Below are 23,638 nucleotides of genomic sequence, written 5' to 3' on the forward strand. Positions count from 1 at the left end.
CTCTTGTTGAGAAGCCAACCCTTGCGTGGCCTTCTCCCGAAGAGTCCTCCCCTGGATAAATTCACAGTTGCTGGTCCTCTCCACTAACCGAGACAGCACCGGACCACCTCTGAATCCTTCCCTCAGTTTCCTTGCCTTAGGCTAGCCAGCCCCGAGACATAAAGTCGGGTGGATCCACACCCCAGGCTATGAAAGTCCTGGGGGCTGGTCAGGAGGACCAGGACCATGCAGTCAGAACATGCTTCTGGACCGGAACCCCGAAACACGTGGCATCCGCACCTTAAGTACCCCCTCCCAGAAAGCACAGCAAGAGGGACACTCCCACTGGGATGGTTCCGAAAGAGAGGAACCTTAATGCACCCAACTAGACTGTGTTTCATGCCTGCCAAAAGTGACAGCACCCCCCATGGCCAGGCAGAACACCCTGCAGTCCAGTCAGACTAATGCTGAGGTCAAAATTTAGAACAATTAGACCCAAACCAAACTGCGGTTTTGAGGGTAACATTAAATTGCAAAACAATTGCAAAACAACTCTTCAGGAGCCAGCGCTACATAAATAATAATAAAAACTTTTTATTATTAATATTGATTATTAATTTGTTTCTTTACATTTTTTTAGATGTAGCATTCGTTATTTCATAAAATTTGTAATTTCAGATAAATTCATATTCGTCACGTTCACTAACAGGCAAATTTGAAAGGAAATTCCAATACCTGTAATTTAATAGTTATTTATTGTTAGTTAGTTATTATTTCAAATTTTTGGATTTTGTTCTTGTGAATTTTCAGATTTTCTTTCTTTTTGGATATTCTAATTTACAAATTTTAGAATTTATGAAATTTCTAATTTTCGAATTTATGAAATTACGAATTTTCAAATTTACGAATTAGTAAAATTTTCGAATTTACGAATTGCGATCATAACGATTGACCCGAAAAATGAGAAAAAAAAAAAAGAATGAAACTAAAACAAAAACATTTTTAGCAGTGCACATGTCTAAACTTCTGCTTTAAAGTATAATTTCAGGCATAGTATATTTTTACATAGTTACATTGGTCCACCTTGGTCAAATATAACTATGTATGTAGTACATCATACCTGGCCGATGCTCCTGGAAGCTGGAAATCACTCTGCACTTTCTCCCAGGTCCCATACTGAATGGCTTCCCTGTCAAAAGTTTGCAGACGCTCTAACTTTTGCGCAATACAATCAATATATGCTTATTTGAATTTTTTTTTACCAAAAATAATCAGCATTATACAAATTGGCCTAAATTGATAAAGAAATTCGATTTTTTTTCAATTTTATTTAATGGATACATTTTAGGGCAGAAAGTAAATTTTCTTTTGTTTATAGCACAAAAAATGAAGAAAAAAAACAACGCAGAGGTGATCAAATACCACTAAATTAAAAATCTATTTATGGGGGGAAAAAAAGATCATACATTTTATTTTGGTACAGTGTCGCATGACAGCGCAATTGTCAGTTAAAGTAACGCAGTGCCATTATCCTATGAACTGGTAGGCTGTGCCCTTTACCTGTTTCACTTGCCCGACTCCCATGGCCCTGTCCCCCCCATGCTCGGTGACATTTTGACAGGCAGGATTGATGGTGTTGATCTGTGTAGCTAACTGCGTATATGGAACTATGCATAAGTTGTAATGATGCTTTATTTTATCAAGAAAAACGTTTGTTTAAAAAAAAAGGAACGCAGTGCCGTATGGCAAAAAAATGAGCTGGTCATAAAGGGGGTAAATCTTCCGGAGGTCAAGTGGTTAAAAATGGCTGAAAAAATAGGATGACAGACTGCAGTTTTAATAAAATTGTTACAATTACCTCATTTTAGAATGAACAAAAGAAAGTGATCCATAAATTTAGCACTGGAGAACTTAACCTACTTATCGCGACCAGTGTGGCTGAAGAAGGTCTCGATATCCCAGAGTGCAACATTGTGATCATGTACGGTCGGATAACCAATGAAATTGCTATGATGCAGGTATGTTTATTTACACTGTGCCCATATATGGTATGTGCTGTTTATTAATTAACTCTGCTTGATTGGTTGACAAGTTGGCAGGCTGGTATCATGTTGGCTTTTATTGCATCAGACCAGAACCTCGCACCCACCAAAGAGAGGCTGCAAACTCATGAATTTTGGGGTTTTTTTTGGACTTGAAAAAGGGCAAAGCAATGCGTTTTGGCATTAGTACATGCGTAGCGCTGCCCCCCACAGGAGCTGCTGGTATGTTGCCCAGATCTTCCCCACTTTTGCACCGCAGCCAGGCACAAGGTAGACTCACACAGCCAGGTGCACACACACTTCCACTCGCTGTCTTCAATGTCCAGGGGTTTTATTTTTTGAAAACTTGGATAGGGAAGGAAATTTATTGGGATACCCCAAGAAATATAACTATTCACAGTTGAGGACATCTAAGCGATCTGTTGGTTAAGCTCTGATGAAGTACTTGCAGTTATCAGACTTCTCCTTAGCAATAGCACACAGTAGTTTCAGAGGTGAGAAAAGTCCCTCAGTGAAAAATATGTTATGGGTGGTCCTGCGCAGATGGCTGTGGTTTATAAATGGAACTGCTGCCCCTACTTTAGGCTGGGTTCACACCACTGTGAATTGGATGAGGGTTCTCCACACCCAATTCCCAATAGCAGGAGATTTTGACCGGCTCTCTATGGAGCCGGTTTCGCATATCTCCGCAGCAGGTCTGGTGCATCTTTTGGTCCGTTTCAGGTCCGACTTCATCCCAAAATTTGGGCTGAAATCGGACCAAGTGAACCAGGATGCACCGGACCCCTGCTGTGAGCCGCATGCGATTCATATGTGAATCCAGCCTTAAACAGGAATCTGAGTGCTCCAATATCACACTCTAACCAGTGACTTAAACCCAAGTGTTATGAACCTGGTAAAATAAATGAATAAACCTTCCTTGGTAACTATATAAAGTAAAAAACTTGATACACACCTCAAATTGCCACCTAAGTGTATCACCACCGTGCCAACAACCCCTCTCCCAGCTGCTACTTAAATGTATGAATAAATAAACAAGAAGGTGAATGTAGCTAAACCCATCCAAATAACCATAAAATATCACCTTGTAGCGCTAAATTAGTGTAAAAGTAATCAAATTGAAGTTACCCCTCAAACAACAAATTGTGTGAATCACAACAAAATATCTCTAAAGAAATGGAAAATATATATATTTGTGAAAAGACTAAATATGATAGTCTTAAAATAATAATACATAGATGAAATCAATAGTCCATAAAAAAAGTTTAAATCCTTTTCATGTGCAAATCTTATCAATGTCCATATAATACTGGTATAGCCTTCACCATACACCCTCAGTGACCGTGCCCCCCTCGTTGGAGAACTCACCAGCTGTGGCACCCAGCACTCTCGTGCCAGGCTAGATGTGCGTTTAGATCACTCAAACGATGACAGCAGGTATCCAGCAATCAATGTATATTCTCCTTTAAGGCTTTTAATGGAGCCACAGCTGGTGAGTTCTCCAACGAGGGGGGCACGGTCACTGAGGGTGTATGGTGACGGCTATACCAGTATTATATGGACACTGATAAGATTTGCACATGAAAAGGATTTAAACTTTTTTTATGGACTATTGATTTCATCTATGTATTATTATTTTAAGACTATCACATTGAGTCTTTTCACAAATATATATATATTTTCCATTTCTTTAGAGATATTTTGTTGTGATTCACACAATTTGTTGTTTGAGGGGTAACTTCAATTTGATTACTTTTACACTAATTTAGCGCTACAAGGTGATATTTTATGGTTATTTGGATGGGTTTAGCTACATTCACCTTCTTGTTTATTTAAATATATAAAGTGACTGGTGCTTTAAATCTGGCTAGTGGTCTAGCAATTTATAATATATTCATACTTTTCTAAATTCATATATCATATGGTGACTAAGGATGAGCCAAACACCCCCCGGCTCGGTTCGCACCAGAACATAAATTTTGTGGGAACTTTAGAACCCTATTAAAGTCTATAGGACTCGTTCAAATTTAAAAGTGCTAATTTGAAAGGCTAATATGCAAGTTATTGTCATAAAAAGTGTCTGGGGACCCGGGTCCTGCCCCAGGTCCGGTATCTATGCAAAAAAAAGTTTTAAAAACGTCCGTTTTTTCGGGAGCAGTGATTTTAATAATGCTTAAAGTGAAACAATAAAAGTGTAATATTCCTTTAAATATCATGCCTGGGGTGTCTATAGTATGCCTGTGAAGGGGAGCATGTTTCCCGTGCTTAGAACTTTCCCTCGCGGCTATAATGAATTATCGGCTTCCCGTAATACATAGAACAGTCATTGAAAGTCATTGATAAAAAAAAAAAAAAGCGTGGGGTTCCCCCAAATTCAATTCAATTACCAAGCCCTTCAGGTCTGGTATGGATATTAAGGGGAACTCCACGCCAAGGGTAAAAAAAAAAGACATGGGGTTTCCCCCAAATATCCATACCAGACCCTTTATCCGAGCACGCAACCTGGCAGGCTGCAGGAAAAGAGGGGGGGACGAGAGAGCGCCCCCTCCTGAACCGTACCAGGCCACATGCCCTCAACATTGGCCGGTGGTTGTGGGGGTCTGCGGGCGGGGGGCTTATCAGAATCTGGAAGCCCCCTTTAACAAGGGGACCCCCAGATCCCGGCCCAACCTGTTTGAAATGGTAAGGGGGTACAAAAGTACCCCTACCATTTCACAAAGAAAGTGTAAAAAAATAAAAATTCCAGCGGTGGTAATCCACTCTTGTTATCCAGCGACGGATGATCATCTCTCCGGGGTCCAGCGATGGTTGATCTGATCCAGCGATGGGTGATCTCTCCCTCCAGCGCAGCGCATCCATCCTCTGTCTCCACCGGAGACACTGCGGGAATCCCAGCAACCTGACACATCTTATCTGAGGAGGGCGGGGTCACCCGTCACCTGACCCCGCCCACCTCTGACGCAAGGGGAAAGCTGGGCTTCCCCAGTGACGTACGGGTGACCCCGCCCCCTCTGATGTAACGCAGGTTTGAACATAATGGGGTTCAATTAAACCCAAAAGCTGATTGGTTTCTGTGCAGAAGTCAGCCTGATTTCGCTTTAGTAAATAAACCCCATTGCGTACTTAAAAGTGGGGTATGCCTGTCTACAATCATAGGCATGCGTAGGGGGTATGTCAGGTGTGCCTGCACACACCCTAATTAACCTGTGCAGTTCCCACTCCCCCTACTGTTCCTAGGGGTGTGTTACTAACTGTTGGGGGCTGGGCTTTCTTTTAGTGAACACTGATCTCTGCTCCAATCACATGGAGAAGAGATCAGCGTCACTTGTTGCTAGGCAGAACGTGTAGATGCTGTTTACAACGGCATCTCCCAGTTCAGCCGCCCCGCGAGACGATCACGGGTATGCCCGCAGCGATCGAGTCCACGGGACCCGCGACCAGACTCACGGGGGTCCCGACCAGCACACGAGTGCGCCGCAGGTGGCACATTCGCGATGGCAGGGCGGCATTTAAGATTGGACGTACCTGTACGCCAATATGCCTGCCCGTGCCATTCTGCCGACGTACATCGGCGTGCGCTGGTTGGGAAGTGGTTAATGTGCAGGGATTACCTCTCACTTCCTGCTTTGGCTATAGGAAGTGAAATCTCTGCAATGGGACACAGGTGGCAAAAAATAAGATGACAGGGGTTATATCTTACTCTATCTATCTTACTCTATCCAAAATCAAAAAAAAAGTTATCCCTATAGTTCTACTTTAAGCTGGCCATACACTAGTAGAATTTCATTATAAAATGTTCTAATCATTAGCGGGATCAAGCTGTTGTGCATTTTCAACTGTAGTGATGGGTACATTTGAAGGAGCAGGATGGAGAATTTTAATCAAGAGAACACATTTCTAAAGCCCCGTACACACGATCGGATATTTCCACCAGCAAAAGTCCAATGTGAGCTTTAGGTCGGAATTTCCAACCGTATGTATGCTCCATCGGACTTTTGCTGGTGGAATTCCCGCCAGAAAAAGATTAAGGGCAGGTTCTCTATTTTTCCAACGGAAAAAGTTCTGATCATCTCTAGCAATTCCAACGCGCAAAATTCCTACGCATACTCGGAAACAATTCGACGCATGCTCAGAAGCATTGAACTTAATTTTCTCAGCTCGTCGTAGTGTTGTACCTCACCGTGTTCTTGAGGATCGGAAGTTCAAAGAACTTTTGTGTGACCATGTGTATGCAAGCCAAGCTTGAGCAGAATTCCCTTCGGAAAAACCATCCAAGATTTTTCCGATGAAAACTGAGATCGTGTGTATGCGACACAACAGTGAAATTAACAGCGGTTTTTGATTTGGGAAAGCCCATTCATTCCTAAATTTGATGTTAAAAGCAAACAAAAATTTGAAGGACTTTATGACAACATTTGTTACAACATCCAATGTACTAATCAGAATTTTCGTAGGAATGTTTGTATGGATGCTTATCCTCTACTAGTTTGGTTAGCTTTATTCTATTTAAAGAGACGTTGAAGTGTTTTTTTTTTTTTTTTTTTAACAGTTGTATCATGCTGTGGCTTTTTCTTTCCTTTGTCACCATTAGGCCCGTGGACGAGCCAGAGCAGAGTCCAGCAAGCTTGTACTGGTTGCTTCTAGTTCGTCAGGAGCTGCTGAACATGACACCGTCAATGAACACAGGGAAGACATGATGTATAAAGCCATCCAGAAAGTACAGGAGATGTCCCCTGAAGTGTTTGCGGAAAAAGTAATTTACTCACTTTTCTCTTATTCTTTACTACTGTACACATATAGGCTGATTTATTGAAAAACAGAGCTGAGAGAAATAAGGTTTCCATTACTGGCCTCCTGAAAAACTACTTGACTGGTTTTCATGCCACTTTTCAGGGTTATTATCCTGATTCTGTCTACATTACACCTGGGACCCCCTAGGCAAAACCTAATTTTGGCGCCCCCATTGGCTCCACCCCTGACTCCACCCCCTTTTGCCCTGCCCATGTATACTCCACCTTTTTAATGAAGCACCCATCAAATGCAGCCCATCAATGCAGCCTCACCAGCGCCCATCAAATGCAACCTCACCAGCCCCCATCAATTCAGCCTCACCAGCCCCCACTGCCACCACTACACCTCTGACACAATGTGCGAACAGAGCGGCGGCTGCCTTCTGATGCTGGGACTTTGCTGCTTGCTGCAGAGAGAAGAGAGTAGAAACACCAGTGGCCGGACGGCTTCCTAGTGTGCCTAGTGGTAGCACCAGCCCTGCCTGGGACCTGTCTATATAAGCTGCATTCCTGTCCTCCATATCTATATCAGGTCAGTGACTAGATACTGAAGCCAGGACCAGGATGATAGCAGATCCAAAATCTTCAAATGTATTGGTGGCTCCCTTATTTCCATCCTCATGGGTTACAGTGTTTTATAACTGATGAGCCATAAATTTATATAAAATGGGCCATTTGACTGAAATGCCATTTTTTCCACAGATTCAGGAACTCCAGTGTCAAAATATTGTTGAAAAGAAAGTGAAGAAAAAGAAAAACATGCGTAAGGTGTACCAGCAGAACCCCCACAAGGTGACCTTCCTGTGCAGAAAATGCCAGAAGTTCGTCTTTTCTGGAGATGAGATTCAAGTCATAGAAAACATGCACCATGTCATTCCCGACCCAAAATTTAGGTAAGTGTCAGAGGTTTCCTTTTATTGTTGCAGACAGTTGGAATTTAGTTTTATTTGACAACTCCATGTTCATTATTTAGAGAACTTGAAGTGTTACTAAACCCAGGACTCTGCATTCACTATAACTGGTCTCCAACGGTACACAGAATGCGGAAATGCAATTGTTTTAGTAAATATAAATATTTTCTCATTGGCAGTATATAGCAGTCTTGTGACTTCTATCATTGTCTGGTTAAATCTTGTAGGAGGTGTTTTCACCAGCTGTCCAAAAAAGCTGCAGGACCCCTGACCCTCTGTCTAGACAGTGATAATTGGTCTTGTGCTGATTACATGCACCCTCCCAAGAAAAAAACAAAAACTCTGTAGCACACACCAAACTGAGCATGTGCAGAGTGACTCCAAAGGCTCTGTACTATCAGGAGATTGATTGGGGACAGTGGAAGAAGGAGAGGATAAGAAAAGACAGGATTAAACATCTTTTTTGAACAATGATGATGATTAAACCCTCAAGTTCCACAGTGAGTATAACAAGCAAGCTTTACTGCATATACAGACTGATTTTACTGTTGTGGGTTTAGTAACACTTTAAAATCCTAGACACGCATTACAAGAGTATAATATTTGACACATTTTATGTGTTACCTTAGCTTAGTTCCAGACAACACCTACATGACCCTTTGATTAATGACCCACCATACTAAAATACAAGGAATTCAATTGTAAGAGCAGAATGCTTGAAAACTTTAGGGATGTATCTATAAAAAAAATGCTTTTGTCTTTTAAAAGTGCATGTAAATTTGCTCCATGCCAATGAGGCAAAATCAAATACAATTTGAATATATTAATATGGGAAATGCCACATAATGGCCATTAGATGGGGCTGAGGAGCATACGCATTTCCTAAGATAGTGTCATGTAGTGGCCATAGTGCAGTATGTATAAAGGCAAATCCGGTTAAATTTTGTCTAAGACCAAAACCAAAAATTTTATATACTATATTTCAGTATGGACAAAGAGATATTTTTTGGCTGGATTTTTTGGGTTCTGATATAGTGAAAACAATGGAATTTAAAAATAAAATATTTTTATTAAGACATACAGAGTAACATCACAAATAGTTGTTATTAGACAAATGGACAACAATACAGCTTAAATGGAAATATGCCCTTTGTATGGAAGTTTCATATCATGTAGATGGTGACAATTATGAAATTATCCCAACATGTTTCGCCACCATGGGCTTCCTCTCTCCAATCCTCTGGAACACCTTGCCCCAGTATATCCGATCAGCCCCTACCCTGCCCACCTTGAGGAGATTCCTGAAAACTCATTTATTCAAGGAAGCCTATCCCACACCCACGTAACTGTCCCCGAGCCACCCCCATCAAATCATTCTCTGCAGCTATTACCTTTTGTACCACTCCCTCCCTTTAGAATGTAAGCTCTACGAGCGGGGCCCTCCTGTACCTTTTGTATTGAGCTTTACTGTAATTGTGTTGTCTTCCCTATACATTGTAAAGTGTTGCGTAAACTGTTGGCGCTATATAGAAATTGTGTATAATAATGATAATAATATTAAGTGACACAATGCAGATCACTAAATATAAAATAAAATATATTTAGAACATAATATTTCCAATTCATGATCATATCTTAAGAAGATCAAAACATTGCTCGCCATTGTTGGCCGCACCACCACTTACCCACATCAAACTCTCAAAAGCTCTAAGACAAATGCCTGAACCAGAACAGACCCCCCAGCGGGGCACACAGGACGGTCAGGCAAGATCCAATCTGACCATGATTGGACATGGCTGATCACGTGGTAAAGAGTCTCTGTCATAGATTCTTTACCTACGCAACAACGATCGCCGCAATGCGTGCCCCCAGGGGCATGCAGCAGCTTGATATCCTTGCAACGTCATGTGACGTCTGGTCAGGATATCGCAAACACTTTGCCGATGTCATATTGCTATATGGCAGGCGGAAAGTGGTTAATATAGATAAGGCATATTCTTGATATATGCCAATGTAGGGGGAAATGTAATAAAGTCTCTGAGCTATCAAACATAAGCTTACCTTAGAGGAAATGGATGGATACATTCTCTTTTATTAAGCTCTTTTATTTTTATCTGGTGATTTTGTCAGTAAAAATTCCCAGTCCTAGGATGGCTCACTTACCCTTCTGTATTAGGACAACAGAAACAAGACAGGACCAAAAAACTCACCCTTCCATTGTCCATAATGTAGAGGGGCGTGTTTTGTTTTTAGTCCCCAGAGCTAACTGGAAGTAATAATTGTCAGCACAGACTGGGACTACGGGATTGTTGGCAAGTATGAGGCAGCTGCTTTGGTCCCCACAACAATGACGGGGACCAGGGCAGCTGCCCCTTTTGCCCTGCCTTAAAGATGGCCCTGGCTGAACCGACCGAGATAAGAGCCATCTATTTCCGGCTTTAAACCTTAATACTTAATAACTGGAATTATGTGTGTCTTTCAGGAAACTGTTCAAAAAAGGGGAGAATAAAACACTTCAAGAAAAATTTGCTGATTACCAAGCAAATGGTGAAATAATCTGCAAAGACTGTGGACGGGTAAGTTCTTGTGAAAGGAGTTGTGTCTTAAAGCAGGCCTTCACCCTAAAAACACATTGTGCTGATTTACCCATGAGCGTGGGGCGAGGGCAGAGCAGAGAGCCAGTGACTGACACTCACCAGCTCTCTGCTTAGAGAGCATTGGTAACTAGTGATGGACGAACGTTTCGCCCGGCGGTCGTTTCGCGGCGAATTTCCGACATTCGCGGTCCGCACGTTCGAACGCCTTTTTCCGTCGTTCGCCGCGGCGGACTTACGTGTTTAATGTATACAAGAACTTTAACCTTTGGTGACACGTTTATCATGTGATACAGGACAGCCAATTGAGACATGACAGCACATGGACACTTGTACATTCCCCCTAACCTATAAATACACCCGATCCGGTGGCCATTTTACATTCTTTCTTCTGTTACGATAGGGACAGGTTCCTGTGTGGAGTAGGGAGAGATAAACCACTAGCTATTTGGTACACAAAAGTTCTTTTCAGGACTGGTATAGGTGTTAGGTGTTGATAGGTTTGCTGTGCTGCTGATTCTTGCAGCAGCCTGAGTGTCTTTTGTTAGTTTAGAGAAAGGGAAAGGACGGTGTATGCTACAGGGACAGCCAGATTAGTCTTTCATCATCATCATCATCATCATCATCATTAGCTGTTACTATCAAGGTCCACAAAAGAGCTGTTCCAGTAACCACTAATCGTTCTCTTTTTTTGCCAATTTGTATAGGGACAGGAAGGAAGCAGTGTTGTCAGGCAGTGAGGGTAATTTTAAAGACTTGCTGTTATTATTAGTTCCACAAAGGTTCTTTTCAGGACTGGTATCAGTGGTACAGTAATAGGCTTGTACATGTATAATATTCTTTCTTCCAAATATAGAAAGGATATTATACTTGACTGCTGCCCTTCTGCTGCAGTCTGCTAAACATTCACAACTCACTTGTTCCACAAAAGTTCTTATAAGGACTGGTAACTTGGTATAGGGTGCTACGGTACATAGGCTTGAGTGCGGTACAGTCTGCTGTTCTGTAAGGACCGCTATCGGTCCACAATAGATAGGGTTGACGTGCACCACTGCTGACCGCTGCCCTATACTGCAGCAGTCCTTCAGCGGTATAGGGACTGACGTACAGTCTGCTAATCACTAACACACAACCTGCTTGTTCCACAAAAGTTCTTATAAGGACTGGTAACTTGGTATAGGGTGCTACGGTACATAGGCTTGAGTGCGGTACAGTCTGCTGTTCTGTAAGGACCGCTATCGGTCCACAATAGATAGGGTTGACGTGCACCACTGCTGACCGCTGCCCTATACTGCAGCAGTCCTTCAGCGGTATAGGGACTGACGTACAGTCTGCTAAACACTAATACACAACCTGCTTGGTCCACAAAAGTTCTTATAAGGACTGGTAACTTGGTATAGGGTGCTACGGTACATAGGCTTGAGTGCGGTACAGTCTGCTGTTCTGTAAGGACCGCTATAGGTCCACAATAGATAGGGTTGACGTGCACCACTGCTGACCGCTCACCTATACTGCAGCAGTCCTTCAGCGGTATAGGGACTGACGTACAGTCTGCTAATCACTAACACACAACCTGCTTGTTCCACAAAAGTTCTTATAAGGACTGGTAACTTGGTATAGGGTGCTACGGTACATAGGCTTGAGTGCGGTACAGTCTGCTGTTCTGTAAGGACCGCTATCGGTCCACAATAGATAGGGTTGACGTGCACCACTGCTGACCGCTGCCCTATACTGCAGCAGTCCTTCAGCGGTATAGGGACTGACGTACAGTCTGCTAAACACTAATACACAACCTGCTTGGTCCACAAAAGTTCTTATAAGGACTGGTAACTTGGTATAGGGTGCTACGGTACATAGGCTTGAGTGCGGTACAGTCTGCTGTTCTGTAAGGACCGCTATAGGTCCACAATAGATAGGGTTGACGTGCACCACTGCTGACCGCTCACCTATACTGCAGCAGTCCTTCAGCGGTATAGGGACTGACGTACAGTCTGCTAATCACTAACACACAACCTGCTTGTTCCACAAAAGTTCTTATAAGGACTGGTAACTTGGTATAGGGTGCTACGGTACATAGGCTTGAGTGCGGTACAGTCTGCTGTTCTGTAAGGACCGCTATCGGTCCACAATAGATAGGGTTGACGTGCACCACTGCTGACCGCTGCCCTATACTGCAGCAGTCCTTCAGCGGTATAGGGACTGACGTACAGTCTGCTAAACACTAATACACAACCTGCTTGGTCCACAAAAGTTCTTATAAGGACTGGTAACTTGGTATAGGGTGCTACGGTACATAGGCTTGAGTGCGGTACAGTCTGCTGTTCTGTAAGGACCGCTATCGGTCCACAATAGATAGGGTTGACGTGCACCACTGCTGACCGCTGCCCTATACTGCAGCAGTCCTTCAGCGGTATAGGGACTGACGTACAGTCTGCTAAACACTAATACACAACCTGCTTGGTCCACAAAAGTTCTTATAAGGACTGGTAACTTGGTATAGGGTGCTACGGTACATAGGCTTGAGTGCGGTACAGTCTGCTGTTCTGTAAGGACCGCTATCGGTCCACAATAGATAGGGTTGACGTGCACCACTGCTGACCGCTCACCTATACTGCAGCAGTCCTTCAGCGGTATAGGGACTGACGTACAGTCTGCTAAACACTAATACACAACCTGCTTGGTCCACAAAAGTTCTTATAAGGACTGGTAACTTGGTATAGGGTGCTACGGTACATAGGCTTGAGTGCGGTACAGTCTGCTGTTCTGTAAGGACCGCTATAGGTCCACAATAGATAGGGTTGACGTGCACCACTGCTGACCGCTCACCTATACTGCAGCAGTCCTTCAGCGGTATAGGGACTGACGTACAGTCTGCTAATCACTAACACACAACCTGCTTGTTCCACAAAAGTTCTTATAAGGACTGGTAACTTGGTATAGGGTGCTACGGTACATAGGCTTGAGTGCGGTACAGTCTGCTGTTCTGTAAGGACCGCTATCGGTCCACAATAGATAGGGTTGACGTGCACCACTGCTGACCGCTGCCCTATACTGCAGCAGTCCTTCAGCGGTATAGGGACTGACGTACAGTCTGCTAAACACTAATACACAACCTGCTTGGTCCACAAAAGTTCTTATAAGGACTGGTAACTTGGTATAGGGTGCTACGGTACATAGGCTTGAGTGCGGTACAGTCTGCTGTTCTGTAAGGACCGCTATCGGTCCACAATAGATAGGGTTGACGTGCACCACTGCTGACCGCTCACCTATACTGCAGCAGTCCTTCAGCGGTATAGGGACTGACGTACAGTCTGCTAATCACTAACACACAACCTGCTTGTTCCACAAAAGTTCTTATAAGGACTGGTAACTTGGTATAGGGTGCTACGGTACATAGGCTTGAGTGCGGTACAGTCTGCTGTTCTGTAAGGACCGCTATCGGTCCACAATAGATAGGGTTGACGTGCACCACTGCTGACCGCTGCCCTATACTGCAGCAGTCCTTCAGCGGTATAGGGACTGACGTACAGTCTGCTAAACACTAATACACAACCTGCTTGGTCCACAAAAGTTCTTATAAGGACTGGTAACTTGGTATAGGGTGCTACGGTACATAGGCTTGAGTGCGGTACAGTCTGCTGTTCTGTAAGGACCGCTATCGGTCCACAATAGATAGGGTTGACGTGCACCACTGCTGACCGCTGCCCTATACTGCAGCAGTCCTTCAGCGGTATAGGGACTGACGTACAGTCTGCTAAACACTAATACACAACCTGCTTGGTCCACAAAAGTTCTTATAAGGACTGGTAACTTGGTATAGGGTGCTACGGTACATAGGCTTGAGTGCGGTACAGTCTGCTGTTCTGTAAGGACCGCTATCGGTCCACAATAGATAGGGTTGACGTGCACCACTGCTGACCGCTGCCCTATACTGCAGCAGTCCTTCAGCGGTATAGGGACTGACGTACAGTCTGCTAAACACTAATACACAACCTGCTTGGTCCACAAAAGTTCTTATAAGGACTGGTAACTTGGTATAGGGTGCTACGGTACATAGGCTTGAGTGCGGTACAGTCTGCTGTTCTGTAAGGACCGCTATCGGTCCACAATAGATAGGGTTGACGTGCACCACTGCTGACCGCTGCCCTATACTGCAGCAGTCCTTCAGCGGTATAGGGACTGACGTACAGTCTGCTAAACACTAACACACAACCTGCTTGGTCCACAAAAGTTCTTATAAGGACTGGTAACTTGGTATAGGGTGCTACGGTACATAGGCTTGAGTGCGGTACAGTCTGCTGTTCTGTAAGGACCGCTATCGGTCCACAATAGATAGGGTTGACGTGCACCACTGCTGACCGCTGCCCTATACTGCAGCAGTCCTTCAGCGGTATAGGGACTGACGTACAGTCTGCTAAACACTAATACACAACCTGCTTGGTCCACAAAAGTTCTTATAAGGACTGGTAACTTGGTATAGGGTGCTACGGTACATAGGCTTGAGTGCGGTACAGTCTGCTGTTCTGTAAGGACCGCTATCGGTCCACAATAGATAGGGTTGACGTGCACCACTGCTGACCGCTGCCCTATACTGCAGCAGTCCTTCATCGGTATAGGGACTAAGAGTTTTGTCACAGGGTCATTTAAAAAATGACAGGCAGAGGAAGAGGCAGGCCCTTCCGCAGGGGTGGTAGGGGTAGGGCAGGAGCAACAGGCTTGAGCCAAAGTGGGAAGTTGCAGAAGGTGCGTTCAATTACTTTAAAGGATGCACCAGACTTGGTTGAGTGGCTCGCTCAGCCTTACTCTTCTGCACCCTCCTCATCCTCTCGATCTGCACCCTCTTCTTCACTCTCTGCTATGTGCACCCCCAAAGACACTACCACCAACAACACGACCACCACCACCACCACCACATACCTTCCGCTTGAGTCACTGGAATTATTTTCCGATCCATATCAAGAGGACATTTCTGATGCGCAGCCACTCTTGGTATTGGATCAGGAAGAGGAGGTAGCAACAAGCGCTACTCAGCAGTCTGACGCCAGTACCCAGATCAGCCCAAGGAGGAGGTTGGTCCCCGGTGTTGCTGCCTACTCCGAGATCTCTACTTATAGCGGTGGGGAAGGTGACGTTGATGATGACGTGTCTAGTGATGTCACGTGGGTGCCCACAAGAGAGGAAGAGGAGGGGAGTTCAGAGGGAGATATGGACCAGCAGATAGGGAGGAGAAGCAGCAATGACTTACATTGCACAGCAGGGACAAAGCAGACTGCAAATGTATCAGGAGCGAGTCATCGACCATGTACGGTCACATCTGGCGCTCCCAGGACACCGGCACATGGCTCCGCAGTGTGGGCTTTTTTTAACGTGTCCGCTGCTGACAATAGCGTTGCCATCTGCAATCTTTGCAGTCAACGCGTTAGTCGCGGTAAGCCCAATACTCACCTAGGGACGACCGCCTTAAGAAGGCACATGAGCAGCCATCACCGAGCCCAGTGGGAGCAACGGAACACACAAAGCCACACTGCAGGCTCTCACCGTCCAGCCTCGTCTTCTACTTCTCCTTCTCCTCTCTCCTCACAATTGTCCTCCACTCCACCTTCCATCACGCCAAGCTCACATTTTTCTGCAAAAAGGCAGGCTTCCGTGGGCCTAATGTTTGAGCGTAAAAAAATGATGACGCCGGATAACCCTCTTGCCCAACGGTTGGCGGCTGGCTTGTCAGAACTCATAGCCCGCCAACTACTGCCATATAAACTGGTGGACTCGGAGGCCTTTCGCAAATTTGTGGCCATTGGAACACCACAATGGAAGGTCCCAGGAAGGAAGTATTTCTCAGAGAAGGGCATCCCAGAGCTATATGGCCATGTTCAGCGGCAAGTGAATGTATCTCTGGCACACAGTGTCGGTGCCAAGATACATCTGACCACAGACACGTGGTCTAGCAAACACGGGCAGGGAAGGTATATCAGTTTTACTGCCCACTGGGTGAACCTTCTGACGGCCGTCAAGCATGTAACCCGTGGCACCCGTGTAGATTTGGTTTTACCGCCACGGATTGCATGCAGGCCTGACTCTTCTTCTCCTCCTCCTACTCCATCCTCCTCCCTCTCCTCCTCAGCTGCCTCCTCCTTTTCCGCTGCTAGCGTCTCTTCCACTGCACCGCCCAAGCTCCCCAGAACCTATTCCACATGCCAGGTGAGACGTTGCCATGCCGTGCTGCGTCTGTTGTGCCTGGAAGCAAAGAGCCACACTGGCCCGGCACTCCTTTCAGCTTTGCGTTCACAGGCAGATGAGTGGCTAACACCGCTCAATTTGACAGTTGGTAAAGTGGTGTGTGACAACGGTGCCAATCTGCTTAGCGCATTGAAACAGGGCAAAATCACGCACGTGCCGTGCATGGCACACGTCTTAAACTTGGTCGTGCAGCGATTCCTTGTCAAATACCCTGGGGTCCAGGACATCTTGCGGCAGGCAAGGAAAATCTCGGCCCATTTCAGAAGATCTTACACGGCCATGGCTCGCCTTGCTGACATTCAGCGGCGACACCATCTGCCGGTCAGACGTCTTATTTGCGATTGCCCGACGCGATGGAACTCAACCTTCTATATGCTTGATAGGCTGCTCCAGCAGAAACGTGCAGTTAACGTCTACCTGTATGAACTCTGCGAAAGAAACGGTTCTGGGGAGCTGGGTTTTTTTTCACCGCGCCAGTGGCTGCTCATGCGCGACACATGCAGACTTCTGCGGCCATTTGAGGAGATCACCAAACTGGTCAGTCGCAGCCATGGCGCCATCAGTGACATGGTACCTTATGCCTTCTTTCTGGAGCGTGCATTGCGTCGTGTCATTGATCAGGCTGTGGAGGAGCAGGAGCGGGAAGATGAGGAAGTCGCAATGCTGGATGAATTCCCAGGGGGGGCTACTCTATCTGAGACAAGTCAACAACAGGAGTCTGATGAGGAGTCAGAGGAGGATGGTGCCGGGGCGGATGAGCAGGAGCAAGAAGAGCATGCTTTAAACCTTTCTGGGATCCCTGTTGTGCGAGGATGGGGAGAGGAGAATGAAGAGGACGACATTATCCTGGATGATGAGCAGGAGCCAGGCCACCACACCGCTTCCACTTTAGTGCAAATGGGGGCCTTCATGCTCCAGTGTTTTAATAGGGACCCCCGTATAAAAAGCATGAGGGTCAAGGACCAGTACTGGGTGGCAACGTACTTAGACCCCCCGGTACAAACACAAAATGGCGGAAATGTTACCGCCGTCGCAGAGGGCTGTCAGAATGCAGCACTTCCAGGCCTTGCTTCGAGAAATGCTGCATTCTGCTTTTGCGTGCGCTGGCAGAGGAGCAATTCCCACTCCCAGAGAAGGATTTGCGGGTACCAATCCAACAGCGCCTGCAAGAAGAGGCCGGTTTGAAGATGTGTTGGTGACTTCGGATATGAGGTCATTCTTTCAGCCGACCCATCGACAGGTGTCATCCGGATCCAGCATCAGGGAACGCCTAGACCGTCAGGTGTCCGACTACATTGGGTTAACGGCCGATGTGGACGCTCTGAGGAGTGATGAACCCCTAGACTACTGGGTGGGCAGGCTTGACCTCTGGCCAGAGCTTGCCCAATTTGCAATCGAACTGTTGGCTTGCCCCTCATCCAGTGTCCTGTCCGAAAGGACGTTCAGCGCAGCAGGGGGGATTGTGACCGATAAGCGTACTCGCCTAGCTCACGACAGTGTTAACTACCTCACATTTCTAAAAATGAATGAGGCATGGATCTCGGAGGAATTCAACACATGTGACCAGTAGACCATGTATATGTCTATAAACTATTTTTTTAATCAAGCACACAGACCTTCTTAATTCATTTGGCTCACTTCCTTGACCCAAAAAAGCACACCGTACTATATGCCCCTACCCTCCTCTTTGAAGAGGTTGAGCGGTGTCATATTTCTACTGGGGCTGCTTATGATATCCCTGTGCTGTGCTGACTTCCTCCTGGGGGTTCTTATTATGAAGGGATCACACTATCCCTGTGCTGTGCTGACTTCCTCCTGGGGGTTCTTATTATGAGGGGATCACACCATCCCTGTGCTGTGCTGACTTCCTCCTGGGGCTGCTTACGGTGCTGCTGTCAGCGCTGTATGTCACGGTGCTGCTGTCAGCGCTGTATGTCACGGTGCTGCTGTCAGCGCTGTATGTCACGGTGCTGCTGTCAGCGCTGTATGTCACGGTGCTGCTGTCAGCGCTGTATGTCACGGTGCTGCTGTCAGCGCTGTATGTCACGGTGCTGCTGTCAGCGCTGTATGTCACGGTGCTGCTGTCAGCGCTGTATGTCACGGTGCTGCTGTCAGTGCTCTGTATTACGGTGCTGCTGTCAGATGCCTCTATCACGGTGCATGTGTCATTCCGGTATGTCACGCTGCTGGTGATCATCTCCTGCACCCTCTTCTTTGCCTACCCTGGTCCCTGACCTTCCCTCTCCTCCATTGCCTTCATTAGCTCCATAGTCCTGAATTGTTAGAACAATTTCCCAAATAAAATAAAAATGCTTGTAGTTATCGATCCCAAATTCACCTCATACATGTATTATGTCATTGTCCAGATGGTGGGACTACGTTTTACCCCCTAATAATTACCACGTGGCCGCAAATTCGACATGAAGGTTTGCAAAGTTCGCCTCCCATTGAAGTCAATGGGGCCCGCGGCGAACGTTCGGTTTCGCGAACGTTTGGGTCCGTTCGCATTTCGCGTTCGCGAAACGTCCCGTCGGAAGTTCGTCCATCACTATTGGTAACCGTGTGATCGGTGGTGTTTTATCGCTTGGTTCTCAGTCTTAGAGCCAAGGGAAACAGATGCAGCATTGGACCAATGCTTCATTCATCTAGGTGAGTATGATTCTAAAAGAAAGTTAATTCACATACTTAGCCAAAAAATAATGAAGTATAGCCTCCCATATAATAACTATTCATATAGAAAGTACCATCATCCAGTAATAATTCAAGGGGAAAGGAGGTAGATTGAAAATTGTGAAGGTAGGGGAGATGTGATAAAGAGCTCCCTATACCAATTCCAAATTCAATCATACCAAAAGCATGTTGGACTATACCGGTACTTGATTCAATACATAAAACTCAGAAAATATATAATAAAATAGTACAAATTTTAATACAAGGAAAGAATTTTTTCACAAGCAAAAAATATATTGATACAGCGAAACATATTATATTTAAAAAGCTAGTGTATCCCAGATTTCTTGTGTACGGTTACTCATAATCGAGTTCCGTTCTAGGAGTACATTTTGGAGGAATCTCCAAAATGTACTCCTAGAACGGAACTCGATTATGAGTAACCGTACACAAGAAATCTGGGATACACTAGCTTTTTAAATATAATATGTTTCGCTGTATCAATATATTTTTTGCTTGTGAAAAAATTCTTTCCTTGTATTAAAATTTGTACTATTTTATTATATATTTTCTGAGCTTTATGTATTGAATCAAGTACCGGTATAGTCCAACATGCTTTTGGTATGATTGAATTTGGAATTGGTATAGGGAGCTCTTTATCACATCTCCCCTACCTTCACAATTTTCAATCTACCTCCTTTCCCCTTAATTCACATACTTCTCTTTTAACAGAGGTAATTATGCATTTTTCCATATAGAAAACTGTTTCAGGTTCCCACCAGGTGCAACCTTGGCATATGGAATGTGAGCTGTCAGCAGACATCTCACATCCTCCTCTCTGCCCCTGTAGTGATCACACTACACAAGCAGAGACTGGACAGGGTTAACACCCTCCTTTCTCTGCTCTGAACTGATCAGGGGTGCAGGGAGGAGCAGAGATATTGAGGCTTGCAACTGCTGCTCTCTGTCCTCTGTGCTGTGTCTATAACAGCCACAGAACATAAAATGGATAGCTCCTAATTAACAAAGGACCTAATTGTTCATTGGGAGCAGCATCTGCTCCATGCCCTAATTTTAAAAGTCGTACAAGCCTGTACTTGCACAACTCTTTGTAAAAGCGGTTGTATACTCGCACTAAAAAAACAACAACAAAAAAACCTGTAAAGCAAAGGCATAATGAGCTAGTATGCACCGCATACTAGCTCATTATGAAATAATTACCTTAGAACGAGGAGTTGGCATCTGATCCCGGTCACCTCCAAGGGAGCTGACATTTTCCCCTCAGCGTGTCTTCCGGGTTCGCAGCTCTATTGCTGTGAGTGACCGGAACTGCAATGACGTTACTCCCGCACATGCGCGCAGGAGTCTTCTTTCCGGCAAAATCCAGCAGCGTCCTTTCGGACCTTCAGCCGGACCTTCACAGTGCATGCGACATCAGTGGCTGCATGCAAAGTGAATATCTCCTAAACCGTATAGGTTTAGGATATATTCTTATTACCTACAGGTAAGCCTTATTATAGGCTTACCTGTAGGTAAAAAATTGAATTCCCCCAAATTGCCCCATTTACCATTCTTTCTTCTTTTTTTTTTGTACCCACTCTCTTCCTCCATTCTTGCCTAGGTGAGAATGAAATAAGGAGGCGAAGGAAACTCTCCCCAATGGGAATCTGACAGGGGTCTGCTTTACACTCTTCTATAATGAAAAAAAAAGTTTGCCTTTAGTTCTACTTTAAACAGTAATGCTTTTCAACACATTAATTTACATTTCTTTGATGCATCTTGGGTGCCCACTTTGATTATCCAAGTGGGGGCATTACAGTGTGTGCAACCCCACATTTTTTAACTGTAGTTTTACATAAGTATGTCCTTTCAGAAGATTTAATTTTACAGATTTTAGAGAGTGTGTGCGTCCTGCATTTTTATTTGTTGGTTGAATTTCTTTAATTGTTCCAATCATTAAAATGTGTATACTTTTTTTTTAGACGTGGGGAACCATGATGGTGCATAAAGGATTGGATCTACCTTGTCTTAAAATATGCAATTTTGTCATTAAGTACAAGGATGAGAAAATGACCAAGGACACTTTGGAAATCTGGAGCGAGCTGCCCATTAAGTTTCCGGCATTTAAATACACGGAGCCTGAAGATAGCGATGACGATTACTAAGTGGAGTACATACACAGATATTGGACTTGCTTTCTTTACTGCTCAGTCTTGATTATTTGGGAGGTGGTCACCCGATTGAATCAGATCCTGTTTATGGAGGGCTGCCTTTTCAGCAGCTCTGATAAAGGGAAGGGATAACTGCAGGGACATGTTTGCCATAAGCCTAATGCTAAAGGTGAAAGGGTAGGGGTTAAAGTTTAAAGTAAAGAACAATATTTAAATTGTGGTTTTCTTTTAATTGTCAGGATATCTTTTGGACCCTTGTGGGTACCAGTGGGAATGAGGGAGGGAGTTAGTACAGAGGCTTCTGAGACGAGTCTCAAGACTCTCTGCTGCTTATGTAACATGCAAACAACACTTGCTTTTGATAGGTAGGCTATAAAGTCCAAGGCAGCACTTTATGACAGTAATCTGCCTCCAACAACTCAACAACTCATAATCATATCATACGGCTGGTGACACAAGGAAAGGAGTCTGCATAGTGTAATATATATATATATATATATATATATATATATATATATATATATTTCTTCATCTGTAACTAGCACTGCTTGATGGTCTAGGTCTGAATGTGTTTAACAGTCGTGAAGACCTCAGCCAATATCAGCAAAATTTTGGTGGCTGGGCAGGCCCCCACCATGTTCCAATACAGTCTATTCTTGTGAAGCCTGAACACATTGTATTAGGATTATTATCTTTTTAACTGTATGGCTATATGCTAATATTGTCCCTGAAGTGGAGGGAGCTGTTTGGTGGACTGAAGAAATATTCAGACTCATTTGTTTTATCACTGCTGCACAAGACACTTTGATGGACTGATATGCAGGTAAGAGGAAAGGTTGGTCATTGTTGGTAACTGAGCTTCTGCAAACATGTGAGCTCATAGAAATATCCCCTATGCAGTTTTAGTGCTTTTTGCATTTTGCAGATTTGCACTACAGAACGTGTTCCATAGAAAACCATGTTAAATGGACTGTAGTGCAAATCTACAAAATGCAAAAAGCTCTAAAACTGCATAGGTGTGAATCCAGCCTTAAACAGATTTATACCTGAGATTGTCCACTGATGATAGGGATAATGTGCTTTTTTTAAGGGTACAATACTAGTACATTCAATATGGGTAAAGTGCTCACATAAGTAAGGTTATTTATACAGTATAGCACACTATGGAGATGGTATAGGACTCAGCGGTGAGAATTGTAAAAAAAGCCCATTCCGTTTGACTACATAAACAGGCTAACAAAAAAGCAAATTTTTACACTTTCTTTACTTATTCTGTCGAATATATCATGTTTATCATACGGGTAATTTTTTTTTTCCCCCTTACAATGCATATATTTAAATGTGTTTTTCTATCATCTTTAAAATGTATTATTATGTCATTTTGCATGTTGTCTGTTTTTTTTTTTATATCAATATATACTTATTTTTACAATAAAAACATAAAAGTGAGAATAAAGAAACACGTACGACCCCTTCAGTGGTGAAACATTGTAGAAAATGGACTCACAGTTTTCAAAGGGCAGTTAATGTGTATTGAAAGAATCGTACAGTAAAGCACCCCCCAACCGGTGTATGCAGGGGTTTAAGAGCTTTGTCCAGGAGCACCACATATAACTGCATAACTTTGAGAGAAACTCCACAAAATTATCCACTTCTCATCACTGCACCAAACCATGTCAAGGAGCCCTTAGACTAAAGTACAAATAGAATGCTAAGAAGAAAGGGAGAGCTGAAAAAGATTTCTAAATATTCTAATAAACATGTGAACGCAAATTTCTTTGGCTGAAAAAAATTGATGAATTTGACAGAAATGTAAAATGCTGATGATATATATTGTATGTATCTGAAATATGCAAATAAATGAGTGACAGTTTTACACATTGAGCTATTTTGTTCTTTTCTGGTCCTTGTGTGTATTACCAAAATTATTGGGGCGCCTGCCTTTACACGCACATGAACTTTAATGGCATCCCAGTCTTAGTCCATAGTGTATAATATTGAGATGGCCCACCCGTTGCAGCTATAACAGCTTCAACTCTTCTGGAAAGGAAGAAAAAATGAATGTGACCTGACACAACCACTAACGGAAGACCTCCATCACTATTGTATGATACAGAAAAAAGGAAGGTAAAATTGGACTTTAGATGAGGCTTGTCATTACAATACGATACCTGAGAATATATATATATATATATATATATATATATATATATATATATACATACACACACACACACACACACA

The 23,638-nt window shown here is 44.1% G+C and overlaps 1 protein-coding gene across 1 annotated transcript in view; it reads left to right on the forward strand.

The window, feature by feature from the left end:
* Positions 1-23,278, forward strand: part of IFIH1 (interferon induced with helicase C domain 1) — an 89,134-nt gene extending 65,856 nt beyond the window's left edge. The window contains exons 13-17 of the mRNA XM_077447578.1: positions 1,848-1,997; positions 6,613-6,774; positions 7,514-7,704; positions 10,205-10,298; positions 21,206-23,278. Of these exons, the coding sequence (XP_077303704.1) occupies positions 1,848-1,997; positions 6,613-6,774; positions 7,514-7,704; positions 10,205-10,298; positions 21,206-21,388 (780 nt within the window). The 3' untranslated portion in view covers positions 21,389-23,278. The remainder of the gene's footprint in view (positions 1-1,847; positions 1,998-6,612; positions 6,775-7,513; positions 7,705-10,204; positions 10,299-21,205) is intronic.
* The last annotated feature ends 360 nt before the right edge of the window (positions 23,279-23,638 follow it).

This window comes from Lithobates pipiens, unplaced genomic scaffold, assembly GCF_037356315.1.
Source record: "Lithobates pipiens isolate NorthernLeopardFrog02 unplaced genomic scaffold, aLitPip1_a1.2 Scaffold_22, whole genome shotgun sequence".
Lineage (NCBI taxonomy): Eukaryota > Metazoa > Chordata > Amphibia > Anura > Ranidae > Lithobates > Lithobates pipiens.